General features: G+C 45.4%; 1 protein-coding gene across 5 annotated transcripts; it reads right to left on the bottom strand.

Moving 5' to 3' along the window:
• Positions 1-31: 31 nt before the first annotated feature.
• cracdla (cracd like a) lies at positions 32-8,040 on the bottom strand. Of its 5 annotated transcripts, XM_014164694.3 has the most exons (12): positions 7,723-8,038; positions 6,454-6,515; positions 6,056-6,126; positions 5,593-5,719; positions 5,191-5,323; positions 4,839-5,003; positions 4,554-4,622; positions 4,215-4,451; positions 2,745-4,032; positions 1,328-2,427; positions 1,120-1,240; positions 32-973 (listed from the first exon to the last, which is right to left on the bottom strand). In XM_014164694.3, exons 3-12 carry the CDS (start codon positions 6,105-6,107, stop codon positions 768-770), a joined length of 3,498 nt encoding a protein of 1,165 aa, XP_014020169.1. In that variant the 5' UTR covers positions 6,108-6,126; positions 6,454-6,515; positions 7,723-8,038; the 3' UTR covers positions 32-767. The 5 variants fall into 5 exon arrangements, with proteins under 5 accessions (XP_014020169.1, XP_014020175.1, XP_082823189.1 ...); XM_014164700.3 differs by lacking the exon at positions 6,454-6,515 and having other exon boundaries at positions 7,822-8,040; XM_082967063.1 differs by lacking the exon at positions 6,454-6,515.
• Between the last annotated feature and the right edge of the window lie 7,970 nt (positions 8,041-16,010).

Here is a 16,010-nt window from a genome sequence, read left to right on the forward strand (position 1 = left end):
AGAGATAAATAGTTAGAACAACACTGGGGCATTTAGTCACATACATAAGCATTTATTAATTTCATAAATATCTTATACATTATTTATTTCTGAGATATAATTAAAATATTATTCAAACAATATATCAATAATATTTTTCCCATCTCTAACATAAGCCCAGTGTTTGGGACAAAATATGTTTGGATCAAAACCAAGAGAGACAGAAAACTTAAGAATTCAAAGATAGTGAACCATTCTACATCATGGTCATCCCATACGCAAACATACAATACAAAAAAAAATCACAGACAAAGAAAGCCTGTACATTCAAGGGAAGCAGATTTTACAGCTTACCTATACCTTTTGCTTCCAAGGTCAATTCAATTCCACTTCAATGAACTCAACATCTCACTTTGTCCTTCACTCGCTCTACATTCCCATCACTACTGTTGTTGCTGTTTCTCTCCCTCTGTCTTGCTCCGTCTCTACCACTCTCACAACTTGCAATTGAGTCATTTTAGCAGACACTCTTGTCTATAGCAACTAACAATAAGTGCATTAAAATAAGGAACTCCCCCTCTCTTTCTGTATCTCTCCCTATCTCTATATTCCCCCCCCTCCACCTAACGCTCCCTCTCTCTCTCCTTATCCCTCTCCCCTTCTCTTTCTTTCTTTCTTTCTTTCTTTCTTTCTTTCTTTCTTTCTTTCTTTCTTTCTTTCTTTCTTTCTTTCTTTCTTTCTTTCTTTCTTTCTTTCTTTCTTTCTTTCTTTCTTTCTTTCTCATTCTATCAGTCCATGGTCTTGTCATTCCAGGCCATTGACTTCCTCTTGGCCAATTCCATCCAAGATGGCTGCCCCCCGCTGTCAGAGATGGTCTGCAGGGGGGATGATGACGAAGGTGATGATGAAGGAGATGACGACGTTGCCATGTTCTTTCTCAGCCATTTGTGCTCTCTGTCTGCAAGCCTGCCTACCACTTTGGTTGGGTTTGATTCTGAGAGAGGAAGATAAGGTAATGACCATAGAAATTAACAAGATCTTAACTATGCACAACCGTAGCAACATTTATAAAATGTTGTAACTATAACATATAATTCAGTCGTTTTTTCAACCTATCCAATTTAATTAACATCTCTGTACCTGGCCTCCCATCAAGTTTAGCGACTTTAGTGTCTCTGTGAGTGGGTGGCGTTTTGGAAGGAGCAGCAGATTCAGCTGTGGGCTGAGACTCAGGTGGGGTCCTCGTTCTCCTTAGCTCCACCTGTATGGGGGAGGAGAGTAAGAGTGAAATTAAACTCTGTTTGATTGACACCTCTGTTGTCAGATGATGTGTGAGAGAAGTGGTTACCTTGCTCCCAGCAAGAGGGGTCCACTCCGCCCGTTTCTCCAGAAAGGCTGCCCTCCCTCCCACAGTCCCTGGCCTGTCCCGGTCCACCCACTTCTCTGTTGGCACAGCCGCCTCCTCACTCTTCTCACTCCTCTCACCTCTCCCTAGTGCTGGGACTGTGGCTTGGACTGGGGCTGCGGTTGTTGTTGGGGCTAAGGCTGGTTTGGGCTGAGGAGTAGGGTTGGGACCTCGTGTGCTCCAGGGGCGCTGGCTGGGTGTGGAGCTTGGGCTTGAAGAGAGGGAAGACGAGGCCAGGGGCTGAGTGGAAGTGGCACCCATTGGGACAGATCGTAGTGTGGCTTGGGCTTGGGTCTGTGGAGTGGAGCGCAGGGGGTGCTGGGTTGCTCGTAGGTTGGATGGTGAGGTCACCCGAGACACAGAACTTAGGGTAGATTGTGCTAGCGGTTGAGGGGCGGTGGTTGGTTGTGCTGCCCGAGTATTGGTTTGGTTTGACACATGTGTTGATGGTTTTGTGTTCTGTGTTGATGGTTGGGTCACTGTCTGTGGTTGTGTTGTGTTCTGTGTCTGTGGTGTTTTGTCAGTCTGCTGTTGTTTTGTGGTCTGTGTGGGTGTTTGTGCGGCTGTCTGTGGTGGTTGTGCTGAATTATGTGACTGCAGTAGTTTAGCAGTCAGGGGTTGCATTGGGGTCTGTGATTGTGGTTGTGCTGCGGTCTGAGCCTGTGGTGGCATTGTCGTCTGTGTCTGTGGTTGTGTTGCATTCTGTCTCTGAGTTTGTGTCATGATCTGAGCCAGTGACGACGTCTGTGGTTGTGTTGTAGTCTGACATTGCGGTTGAGTTGGGGACTGCATGCCGGTGAACTCTCTGGGTAGACTGCTGGTGAAGAGCTGCTGGAGGCCCCTGGTCTTCCCCCATGCCATGCTCATCCAGGATACGGTAGCCTTGGGGGGTGCCTGGGGGCCAGTCGTGGGGTCTTGAGTGGCTGAAGAGGTAGTGTGGGCTTCCATGGCTGGGACAGGGGTAGTTTGGACCACCTTAGGGATAGCTGGGGTGGTTTGGGCCTCTTTAGTGAGAGGTGAGGGGGTAGGCTGGGCTGAGGTTACTGTAGACATGGGGTTAGACACATTCACATGATGACACATAGTACTGTCATGGTGTTACAACAAGCACAACATTCCCTCTGAGAAATAAGTCTTTATCATTCTGGTGTAACCTGTCATTTTTATTCTAGTGTAGCATATCTCCTTCATTGGTTAACGCTCTTGATAACATAGAGATTATATATTCTGTATAAGTGTAGCTTGGAGACAAAGTCCAGCACTGACATCCCTATCCAGTAAATGCATGACATACTGTATATTATGTTCATTATTTACCCACATGGCTGAATATTCATCCTTTTCAGAGAGGGAGTCTCACCTGCTTCTCTGAGGGAGCCAGCTCTCCCCCTCGGTGAAGACAGTGTTGTTGGGGCATCCCAGGTGTTTGTATGGAGCTTTTTGGGCATTGAGTTGGTTGGCGGGGTGTCCTGTAGCTCCTCAAGCCCGGTGGGTTTTGAGGAAAGGGTGTAAGGGGTAAGAGGGAGAGCACCCACCTCCTGACTTTGACGGTTAATCTTAAGATCTGATTGGCTGGTGGCTGACTCCGCCCGGACCCTCAGAGAGAGATAGGTGGAGCGAAGCTTCACGCCAAATGCCGATTTCCCCTCTTCCTCCTCTTCCTGTGCCTCCTCCTTTGCTTCCACTGCCTCCTCCACTCCCTCCCTGCTCTCCTCCTCCACCTCCTCGCCTTCCGAGACTTTCTCCCCGATATCGTTGGTAGTCAACTCCTCTTCTTTGGGCTTGGCTCCCTCTTGCCTGCCCCCATGCTGCTCCTGCCCCCTCTGGCTGACGTTTGAGGAGATCAACTTCACCTCTGTCCCCTTCTCCCTCCCCTCCCTCTTCGCCCCAGCCCCAGCCTGCTCCACCACTCCCAAGAAACCACCACTTCCCGTCCTGGGTCTCTCCCGCTCCCTGGCAGAGTTGATGGAGAAGCGGAAGGATCCAGAGACTGGACTTGGCTCTGTCTGACCTGCGTCCTCCTGCCCAGCAGGTGGCTCTGTGGTACCCTGACCAGCAGCCAAAGCCTCTGGTTTCCACCTCAGAGAGGATGTTCTGAGATCCACCACCGAGGCCAGGCTAGCTGCGGGCTGGGCGGCCGGGACTGGGTTTTCTTTGGGGCTACCCTCGGTGCTGGTGGTTGAATCTTTCACACCACTTTTGCTCAGGACGTCCCTCTTGGTTTGGGACGGGGCTGAGGGCTTGGGGTCTCCCAGGGACAGTTTCAGGGTCTGCTGTTGTGAAGTGTATCTCAGGTCCTGTACTGTGGTCACAGAGGAGGACTGTGGCTGTTTGCCTGGCACAATTTCCACTGGTCTCAGAGCAACCCAAGGATGGGGCTGCTCCTGTGGAGAGGGCTTGCAGCGCAGGGTTGGGGTGGAGGTGGAGGTTTTTGGGCACCCCTCAGCCTCTATGGGACCAGACTTAAGGGATGTCAGCTCTGGGGGTGCAGTGGGGGTGGTCAATCCCCCTTGCTCCAACTTTTGGATCAGGGTAGAGTGAGAACGTAAACGTGTTTTACCCCCGGTAATAGCAGGCCCGTCCTCTTCCTCCTCTGTCAAGGGCCGATCAAAGTTGTTAAGACTCTCTGAGCGTGGTCTCGATTCAGTCTGAAGAGAGCGAAAGAGAGAGAGAGAGAAAGAAAGAGCAAGACAGAGAGACAGACAGAGAGACAGACAGATAATTGAGCAATAGTGTATCCAGTATTTTGATCTTTCCTGAGCCTTCCTCTATGTGTGAGTTCCAGAGGCAGGGGCCCCATGTGTAGTTGGTATGCCCAGGCAGGACTCACCATGGTCAGCCTTTTGTTCTTGGCACTGGCCCTCTGGTTCCTGGGCTTGATGGACATACGGTGGCGGGCGGCAGAGTTATCCAGGGAGGGGGTGAACTGGGCTGGGGTGCTGAAATCCAAGGCAGGAGAGGCAGGGGAGAAGGCAGAGAGGGGGGCAGATGGGGTGGGGTGCACAAAACTGGTAAGAGGAGGTTTGGGCATGGGAGAGAGGGGATGGGACAAGGGTTGGGAGGTGGCCTATGAACAAAGAAAACACAGAATAAAGATTTGGATCTATAACGACTCATAGTTGATATCAAGTGATATAGTGACTGACCCGCAAACAGGAATCGGTATTACCTGCTCTTCCTCCTCACTTCCTGTTCCTGCTAAACTCAGAGAGCTATGGTGCCTGGGCGGGGCAGGGAACTGTGGAGGAATGGGGAAGGGTTTGGTTGACACACAATGGCTGATGAGGAATGCAAAGTTCAACTATTGGCACTGCTGGAATGCAAACATACAGTTACATACCGACTCATTGAGAGAAAATGGAGGTATGGAGGGTTTTATGCAGGAGTTTGTTGAGGGTGGAGGTTGGAGAGAGTATGAAGACAGTACCTGAGGATGCGGTGCACAAAGTCTCACCTTGTAAGATGCCCCCCGGGGGTGTCTGTTGTCACCCATGGAGATTTCGGGAGGGCTGTGGGGCAGACCATCGTCCTCTGAGCTGCCCCCCAGGTCCTCTGGACGTTTGATTGGCAGGACCATTGGGGACGGACCTAGACGCATGTTCTGCTGCTGGAGCTTCATCTGGCCAATCAGAAATAATATAGAAACCTACCTTGAGATCTGCTTGGCAACCCATTGACGTCAATTCCTGATTTACACAGAAAGACGAGGGTTCATGAGGTGTGGGATTCCTTTTGAATGGGGGTTGGGCCTTTAAATGCACATGCATGTGTCTAGATCCAGGGTACACCACGGAAAGAAGACTCACCTGGAGTTCTTTGATCCTGCCTTGGACGTTCTCCTGGGATAGAACCCTGGGCTGCTCCGGATTAGACAGATCCTGGTCGGCCAAGAAGATACTGTCATGTGACAACGCCCGTGATCCCAACACGCCTGAACACCTGGTAGAGGACAGAGGGAGGAGGGAATATGAATGCCATGGAATCAATCATACATTTGTAAATATACACACACACACATGCACGCACGAACACACGCACGCACGCACGCACGCAAGCACGCGCACACACACACACCACACACACACACACACACACACACACACACACACACACACACACACACACACACACACACACCACACACACACACACACACACACACACACACACACACACACACACACACACACACACACACACACACTTACAGATGCTCAGCTGAGCCCAGCCCCTCCGCCTCAGTGACATCACCAGTAGACTGGCTGAGTTTGGTCTCTCTTTTGGATCTCCCAAACAGACGTGTCTTCAGGGTCTTCAGCTTGGACTTCCTCTTTCCTGGAGGATACAGGCCTTGGTCATGACGCACGCATACAGATGCATTCTCATTGATACTCATCCATGCTTTTATCACTACAGATACAGACACACTGTCTACACTCATGCAGACACACACTCTGACTCGCCCACTCCAATACAGATAACGTAACAGATACAGACACACTCTCACACACACTAACATGTGCCTAGTTAGATACACTCTACTCACACTCCTACACACACACTCAGTCCAACCCACTCGAATAGATGTTTATAACAGAGATAGATACACATGTACACTAACTGAGCTTTTACATGCTTTCTGAACATTATCCAAGTTTTCCAGTGCCTCACCCCCTGTAAGGTCATCAGCGCTGCCCTCCGCATCTCCTGCAAAAGACTCCATCGCTCTTTCCTTTCAACAACTGCAGGAGGAATATATATAGAGAGAAAGAAAGGGATCAATAGAGAAAACAAGGAAACAGAGAGACAGACAAACCAACAAATGGAAGCAGAGATAGCCAGAGAAGCCAGCAGTCAGAGAAGAAAGAGCGACGCGGAGATGTTGTAACATACAGAATGTCCTTTCTACCATGGAGTGAATGCTCAGACTCAGTACTCTCTGGCCATGCTTTAGTCTCTGTGAACACGCTTCTATGCTGCACATGTATGAGTCTGATAGAACACACCCAAACAGGACACTATCTCTCACTCCACCTGAGCGCAAAGGTTTATTGGCACTTAGACTTTACCTTCAGCTAGTCAGGAAGGTGGGGTGAAAACACAGTCTACTTCTCCACACCTGGATGAATCACTGTTTATAACGTATAGCAGATGGACAAATGGTTAATGGAACTCTAATAGATGGGGATGGAAAAATCTGTTAAGTTAACACACACAGGTGCACACACACAAAACCCACCACACACACACACACACACACACACACACACACACACACACCACACACACACACACACACACACACACACACACACACACACACACACACACACACACACACACACACACACACGCAGGCACACAGACAGACACACATGTGTCAGTGAAGTACACTCTGTGATGACCCAGGTAACACACCCTCTATGTTGGTATTAGAGGCCTATAACCTGGCTCTCTAGTGAAGTATTGAAGTCTACACAGTGTGAGCTGCTGGTCGATGGCCAGAGGCTGATAAGACAGACAGCATGAAGCTATGAAGCAACATGCAAAGTTCAAACTGCTCCTGAGTCCCCATTGAGACTCAGGGAGTCTTCATGAGCTCAGTTGACCTATGGGTCAAGTTGAAAAACACTACTGTTGCATAGTCAAAGGAGAGGCTACGGGGGAGGCTATGTCCCAAATATAACACTGAATATGCTTTATAGAATAGGTTGATATTCAATATTGTCACAGACCGCCAATGTAACAGCTGCTGCCTGCATACACTGTGTAAAATGGAGTTTGATTAAAAAGTGGAACAACTCGCTATACCACAAGGCCCCTGAGAAATATGGTCAAAAGAAACCATACAGATCCTCAGAGAGCCGTCTAATGAGCCCAAGGAAAGCAGCACCAGAAAATCAAGATAATCTGCAGGATTATTGACATTGCATAGAGATCCCTACGATTTCACAGCCCCACAATTCCACAACAGTAGATGAATCACCAACGTTCAACGTCCCAGACCCAGCGACACAAAACTTAGCTGAGATACATTGATCATACAAGCACACAGACACAGACTCACGCACAGTCGTACACACACCCACACATAGAATATAGGCTAGTATTTGAACTCATGATGTACATAATGTACTGTATACTGTACACTGTACACATGCTGTACCTTGGCTATTAGACACGGTAAGCCAAAGTCAATTTGAAGGGGCAACATAAGCCCATTCTCAAATATAAGTGCATTTAATAATGCATCTCTATCTAAAAGTACTTATCCTTGAAATAATGTTACATTGTTATACCAAATCTCCTCAGGGACTAACATTCCTGTGTTTACTTACCCAGTTCTACCAGACTCCCTTACTGCACTGTATCTATCCCTCCCTCTCTCCTTCTCTTCCTTCTCTCCTCTACTCTCTCCCACAGCATTGTGTTCTCACCCTCAGCAGAGGCTTTGTCCTTCTTTAAAGCCTCAGGCTGCGGTGCTCCACACCTGCAGATAGAGAGAGGGAGAGACTGAGAATAAGGACGGAGTGAAAGGAGAGAGCGAGTAAAAGAGAGAGAGAGTAAGAGAAAGAATAAAGACAGAGAGAAAGGCAGGGACAGAGAAGGTCAAGCTATGCCGAGGGCAGCATATGCAGAAAGGGAGACAAGAGGACGGAGCGGGGGGAGAGAGAGTGAGAGAGAGAGAATGAGAGAGAGAATGAGAGAGAGAGAGAGAGAGAGAGAGAGAGAGAGAGAGAGTGACCGAGAGAGCAAGAGAGAAGCCAGAGACTATTACATTAGTAGCACACTGTGGCCCACTGCGCTAAGCTCCTTATGAAACACTAACCTGATTTTAGGCCCAGAAATGAGGAGAGGGAGAAAAAAATAAAGCTGCAGACGGAAATAGTACATTTACACATTACCACCACAAGACCACAATGCACTGGGGTTGGCTGGGCCAACCGTAGACAGACACAGGGGTGTGATTTGAAGAAAAATAGAGTGTGTGTGTGTGTGTGTGTGTGTGTGTGTGTGTGTGTGTGTGTGTGTGTGTGTGTGTGTGTGTGTGTGTGTGTGTGTGTGTGTGTGTGTGTGTGTTGTTAAAGGCTTCAGGGAAGCCCTGTGCTGTTAACAGTTAACAATGAGAAGCTTTCAGCTGAGTTTAAAGTTCCCTCCTTGGGCTAGCGTCATCAACACCTGGAGCCCGTACTTTTCCACTTCATTTGCCAAGGGCTATTGACTTAACTTCTACAGGTGCATCAATTTAAAATGAACTCCAATTGAGCCTGTAGGAGATTTAACCTACTGAACTGTTGTCATAGCTAGGACAATAAATAGAGGCGCTGGGGATTTGCATGTCCACGCGTCAATCGCTCAGAGCTTTTGCATGATCTTTCAGACCTGATAAAACAGTTTAGTTATTTACAGTTACAGTAAGCACAGTCCATATCAGTGTTGTGGCCAAGCCTCTGTGTTGGGAGGAGAGAAGAGGGGAGGTCCACCCTATGTTGCCTCAGCCCTATGTTCCCCCAACCTATGTTCCCTCAGCCCTATGATCCCTCAGCCCTATGTTCCCTCAGACCTATGTTCCCCCAACCTATGTTCCCTCAACCCTATGTTCCCTCAGCCCTATGTTCCCTCAGACCTATGTTCCCTCAGCCCTATGATCCCTCAGCCCTATGTTCCCTCAGACCTATGTTCCCCCAACCTATGTTCCCTCAGCCCTATGTTCCCTCAGACCTATGTTCCCTCAGACCTATGTTCCCTCAGACCTATGTTCCCTCAGCCCTATGATCCCTCAGCCCTATGATCCCTCAGCCCTATGTTCCCTCAGCCCTATGTTCCCTCAGACCTATGTTCCCTCAGCCCTATGTTCCCTCAGCCCTATGATCCCTCAGCCCTATGTTCCCTCAGACCTATGTTCCCTCAACCTATGTTCCCTCAGCCCTATGTTCCCTCAGCCCTATGATCCCTCAGCCATATGTTCCCTCAGACCTATGTTCCCCCAACCTATGTTCCCTCAGCCCTATGTTCCCTCAGCCCTATGTTCCCTCAGCCCTATGTTTTTCTAATTTGGCACACAGAAACTTGAGGCCATGAGTAAAAAACGTAGTAAAAAATAATGGCACCAATTGGCCTATAGTTGGCACTGTTATAAGGTGTCTCACTTAAACCCTCATATCTGCCACACTGTTTGACCTAGAGACTTGAAACGTTGTATGTACAGTTGAAGTCAGAAGTTTACATACACCTTAGCCAAATACATTTAAACTCAGTTTTTCACAATTCCTGACATTTAATCCTAGTAAAAATTCCATGTCTTAGGTCAGTCAGGATCACCACTTTATTTTAAGAATGTGAAATGTCAGAATAATAGTAGAGAGAATGATTTATTTCAGCTTTTATTTCTTTCATCACATTCCCAGTGGGTCAGAAGTTTACATACGCTTCCGACTTCAACTGTAGGTGTCTTCCCTCATGCTGAACAAATTTGCCCCAAGGACCGATAAGGTACGTGAGGATAGATTTCCCTCCATCTTTTGGAAAACTTCTCATGAACCATAAGTACAAATAACACAAAATTCAGTATGTACAGTTGTCCCATGGTACATCTCTTAACTCAGTTTAATTTACGTGTCCATTGAAATCCTTTGTAAATCCTCTCCACAATGGCCTATCAACTTGAAACATTTTAGGGTCATCAGCGACATTACCATGATGAACCATGTTACGTTTGGCATTGATATCTTAAAAAATAAGGAAACTATTAAGCATTCACTATTTTGACTATGTAAAGCTAACACTTAAAATAATCATAACAAGCTTCTTCTCATGGACTAAAAGTCAGATTCACTCCAAGTTTGGACTCATCACAATAGTCTCTAAAGTGTTTGTGAAAATAACAGTGATGTATTCAAAGCTAAAAATATGCAAAAAATACTTTAAAAATCTTCCTTACATGAACCATAGGACCAAATGACACCAAATCTGGAATGTAGGCACATGATATGTGTCTTAACTTAGTTTAAGAAAATCTAAGGGATTGGTCAGATGGCTGAGTTACTGACAAATCAAAAATCAGATTTTACATGTCTATTTATACCACTGTGAATCCACTTTACAGTGGCCTATCAACTTGGCACTTGTCAACACTATCATGGATGTCCATAAGATTAACCACACTGAATTTGGTATTGATATCTCAAAAAACAAGCTATTAGCAACTAATTCTTTGCATATGTAATGCTAATGCTCATAATCATCTGTGATCATCTTCTCCTCATTAACCATACGTCAGATTCACTACAGATTTTGTATTTAGACTCAATTCAGCATTCTTTAATGGTTTTGAGAAGAAATAGTTGCTTTATTCAAATATGTCCGCACTGTACCTATAGATGCACTTTAGCACATATGATATCGATAAAAATACTTTAAAATCTTCTCCTCATGAACCATTAACCAGATTGACTCCAGATTTGGTATTTAGAATTAAAAAAAATATTCTCTAATGAATTCGAGAATGATTCAAAGTCGACCACGCAACATCACTACATAGCACCATATCACACCAGGGCAATAAAAACTGAACTGATCGACATGACAATGATTACCTACTGCATTCAAAGATAACCAACCTACAGCACTAGACTAATCTTCACTTGCGTCATCCTTCTGGTATTGTGAGATAAACATGTTAATGCATTCACCTGATTACACATCAATCAAATCAAAATCAAATCCCCCAAAATATTAGCATAAACATATTTACCAGATGTTATTGCGGGTGTAGCAAAAATGTTTGTGTTCCTAGCTCCAACAGTGCTGTAATACAGTTGAAGTCGGAAGTTTACATACACCTTAGCCAAATACATTTATACTCAGTTTTTCACAATTCCTGACATTTAATCCTAGTAAACATTCCCTGTCTTAGCTCAGTTAGGATTACCACTTTATTTTAAGAATGTGAAATGTCAGAATAATAGTAGAGAGAATAATTAATTTCAGATTTAATTTCTTTCATCACATTCCCAGTGGATCAGAAGTTAACATACACTCAATTAGTATTTGGTAGCATTGCCTTTAAATTGTTTAAACTTGGGTCAAACATTACGGGTAGCCTTCCACAAGCTTCCTACAATAAGTTGGGTGAATTTTGGCCCATTCCTCCTGGCAGAGCTGGTGTAACTGAGTCAGGTTTGTAGGCCTCCTTGCTCGCACATGCCTTTTCAGTTCCGCCCACAAATGTTCTATAGGATTGAGGTCAGGGCTTTGTGATGGCCACTCCAATACCTTTACTTTGTTGTCCTTAAGCCATTTTGGCACAACTTTGGAAGTATGCTTGGGGTCATTGTCCATTTGGAAGACCCATTGCAACCAAGCTTTAACTTCCTGACCGATGTTTTGAGATGTTGCTTCAATATACCCACATACTTTTCCATCCTCGTGATGCCATCTATTTTGTGAGGTGCACCAGTCCCTCTTGCAGCAAAGCACCCCCACAACATGATGTTGCCACCCTCGTGCTTCACGGTTGGGATGGTGTTCTTCGGCTTGCAAGCCTCCCCCTTTTTTCTCCAAACATAACAATGGTCATTATGGCCAAACAGTTCTATTTTTGTTTCATCAGACCAGAGGACATTTGTCCAAAAAGTACGATCTTTGTCCCCATGTGCAGTTGCAAACCGTAGTCTGGCATTTTTTATGGTGGTTTTTCTTCCTTGCTGAGTGAGCTTTCAGGTTATGTCGATATAGGACTCATTTTACTGTGGATATAGATACTTTTGTATCTGTTTCCTCCAGCATCTTCACAAGGTCCTTTGCTGTTGTTCTGGGATTGATTTGCACTTTTCGCACCAAAGTACGTTCATCTCTAGGAGACAGAACGCGTCTCCTTCCTGAGCCGTATGACGGTTGCGTGGTCACATGGTGTTTATACTTGCGTATTATTGTTTGTACCTAGGCTGTCATTGAAAATAAGAATTTGTTCTTAACTGACTTGCCTAGTTAAATAAAGGTAAAAAAAAAAACAATAATAAATTGCTTGTCAGAAGCTTCTAACGCCATGACATAATTTTCTGGAATTTTCCAAGCTGTTTAAAGGCACAGTCAACTTTGTGTATGTAAACTTCTGACCCACTGGAATTGTGATACAGTGTATTATACGTGAAATAATCTGTCTGTAAACAATTGTTTGAAAAATGACTTGTGTCATGCACAAAGTAGATGTCCTTACCGACTTCCCAAAACTATAGTTTGTTAACAATACATTTGTGGAGTGGTTGAAAAACGAGTTTTAATGACGCCAACCTCAACTGTAGCTAACAATGCACAACAATTCACACAAATCTAAAAGTAAAAGAATAGAATTAAGAAAAATATAAATGTATTACGATGAGCAATGTCGGAGTCCAGAGAGTATGTATACAATACCAGTCCAAAGTTTGGACACACCTACTCATTACAGGGTTATTCTTTATTTTACTATTTTCTACATTGTAGAATAATACTGAAGACAACTAAACTATGAAATAACACATATGGAATCATGTAGTAACCAAAAAAGTATTCAACAATGTCACAGTATCTAACGAAGGTGGCGCCCCTCCTCGGTCGGGCGGCGCTCGGCGGTCGTCGTCGCCGGCCTATTAGCTGCCACCGATCGTTGTTTCTGTGACTTTTGGTTTTGTCTGTCTATCTCGCACCTGTTTTGTGTTTGTCATTAGTGGGGGGTTATTTAGTGTGTATTTTCAGTTGGGGTTCTCGTGCGGGATTGTTTATTGTTCACTCTGGACAGTTGCGATTGTAATCTGTTATTTTCTATTATATTGCCGGGCTGCGCCCCGTGCGCTTTTTTTTCCAGTGCGCTTAGTTTGGGAAGGTGTTTTCCCCTGGCAGACTTCGCCACGCGCCTGGTGCCCTACGGCTATTGCGTGTTACTATTATTATTAAAACACAGTTGCTCCGGCCCTCTGTCTCCTGCTCCTGATTCCACATCTCCACTGGTCCTAGACAGCCGTGAAAAACAAATCAAAATATATTTTATATTTGAGATCTTCAAAGTAGCCACCGTTTGCCTTGATGACAGATTTGCACACTCTTGGCTTTCTCTCAACCAGCTTCATAAGTAATGCTTTTCCAACAGTCTTGAAGGAGTTCCCATATATGCTGAGCACTTGCTGGCTACTTTTCCTTCACTCTGCGGTCCAACTCATCCCAAACCATCTCAATTGGGTTGAGGTAGGGTGATTGTGGAGGCCAGGTCATCTGATGCAGCACTCCATCACTCTCCTTCATGGTCAAATAGCCCTTACACAGCCTGGAGGTGTGTTGGGTCATTATCCTGTTGAAAAACAAATGATAGTCCCACTAAACGCAAACCAAATGGGATGGCGTATCACTGCAGAATGGTCTGGTAGCCATGCTGGTTAAGTGTGCCTTGAATTCTAAATAAATTACAGACAGTGTCACCAGCAAAGCACTTCCACACCATCACACCTCCTCCTTGTTTCATGGTGGGAACCACACATGCGGAGATCCTCCATTCACCTACTCTGTGTTTCACAAAGACACGGTTGGAACCAAAAATCTCAAATTTGGATTCATCAGACCAAAGGACAGATTTCCACCAGTCTAATGTCCATTGCTCATGTTTCTTGGCCCAAGCAAGTCTCTTCTTCTTATTGGTGTAATTTAGTTGTGGTTTCTTTGCAGCAATTCGACCATGAAGGCCTGATTCACACAGTCTCCTCTGAACAGTTGATGTTGAGATGTGTCTGTTACTTAAACTCTGTGAAGCATTTATTTGGCCTGCAATCTGAGGTGCAGCCCAAATAACTCTAATGAACTTATCCTCTGCAGCAGAGGTAACTATGGGTCTTCCTTTCCTGTGGCGGTCCTCATGAGAGCCAGTTTCATCATAGTGCTTGATGGTTTTTGCGACTGCACTTGAAGTAACTTTCAATGTTCTTGAAATTCTCTGGATTGACTGACCTTCATGTCTTAAAGTAATGATGGACTGTTGTTTCACTTTGCTTATTTGAGCTGTTCTTGCCATAATATGACCTTGGTCTTTTACCAAATATGGCTATCTTCTGTATACCAACCCTACCTTGTCACAACACAACTGATTGGCTCAAACACATTAAGAAGGAAAGAAATTCCACAAATGAACTTTTAACAAGGCACACCTGTTAATTGAAATGCATTCCAGGTGTCATCAAGCTTTCATGGCTGGGATAAGTTATTTCCTCTTATGGCGTACATCTTCAGGATAGTCTCGTTGAGAAAGATGTACGTTCCTCTCAAGATCTTGGCTCTTTCCAGAACAGCTTCCTTGTCCTTGAACCACAGGAACTTGACCACTATCGGCCTGGGCCTGTCACTTTTCAGGTCCTGGAACTCTGGTCAGGTCATCCATTATTTTATTAGTTGACTCCACCAGTATTTGGACACAATACTTGAAGCTATTTTCTGGTTGTTGTAACAACTGCTTGTAGAACTCTTTTTGATTGTTTAAAAGATCCTTCAGCTGTGATAGAGAGACACCACTGTGCTCAACGGTACTCCCGCCGGCTTTGATCTTTGTCATGGTAGCAACGTAGGTTACGCTGTTACTCCTCGCAGTTCCAGACAGGGCAGGTCACAGGGAAGATAGCTATCCAGCTGATCTTATCTCTTTTCTGTCATCCTGTGAACCCCATACCAATACTTAGCAACACTGCTACCTGGCAAAAAAGTAATTAGCTACTGGTAACAGAAGCAAGATTTAAATATATACTTAACAAAAATATTAACGCAACATGTAAAGTGTTGGTCCCATGTTTCATGAGCTGAAATAAAATACATTTTCCATACACACAAAAAGCTTATTCTCTCAAATTTTGTGCACCAATTTGTGTACATCCGTGTTAGTGAGCATTTCTCCTTTGCCAGTATAATCCATCCACCTGACAGGTGTGGCATATCAAGAAGATGATTAAACAGCCTGATCATTACACAGGTGCACTTTGTGCTGGGGACAATTAAAAGCCACTCCAAAATGTGCAGTTTTGTCAAACAACACAATGCCACAGATGTCTCAAGTTTGAGGAGCATGCAATTGGCATGTTGACTGCAGGAATGTCCACCAGAGCTGTTGCCAGATAATTGAATGTTCATTTCTCTACCTTAACGTCGTTTTAGAGAATTTGGCAGTACGTCCAACCGGCCTCACAACTGCAGACCATGTGTAACCACACCAGCCCAGGACCTCCACATCCGGCTTCTTGACCAGCGGGATCGTCTGAAACCAGCCACCCGGACAGCTGATGAAACTGTGGGTTTGCACAACCATATAATTTCTGCACAAACTGTCAGAAACCGTCTCAGGGAAGTTCATCTGCGTGCTCGTCGTCCTCACCAGGGTCTTGACCTGACTGCAGTTTGGCATCGTAACCGACTTCAGTGGGTAAATGCTTACCTTCGATGGCCACTGGCACCCTGGAGAAGTGTGCTCTTCATGGATGAATCCAGGATTCAAATGTACCGGGCAGATGGTAGACAGTCTGCATGGCCAGGATCTGTACACAATTCCTGGAAGCTGAATATGTCTCAGTTCTTCCATGGCCTGCATACCCATCAGACATGTCACCTATTGAGAATG

Source organism: Salmo salar, chromosome 21, assembly GCF_965601325.2.
Source record: "Salmo salar chromosome 21, fSalSal1, whole genome shotgun sequence".
Classification (NCBI taxonomy): Eukaryota; Metazoa; Chordata; class Actinopteri; order Salmoniformes; family Salmonidae; genus Salmo; species Salmo salar.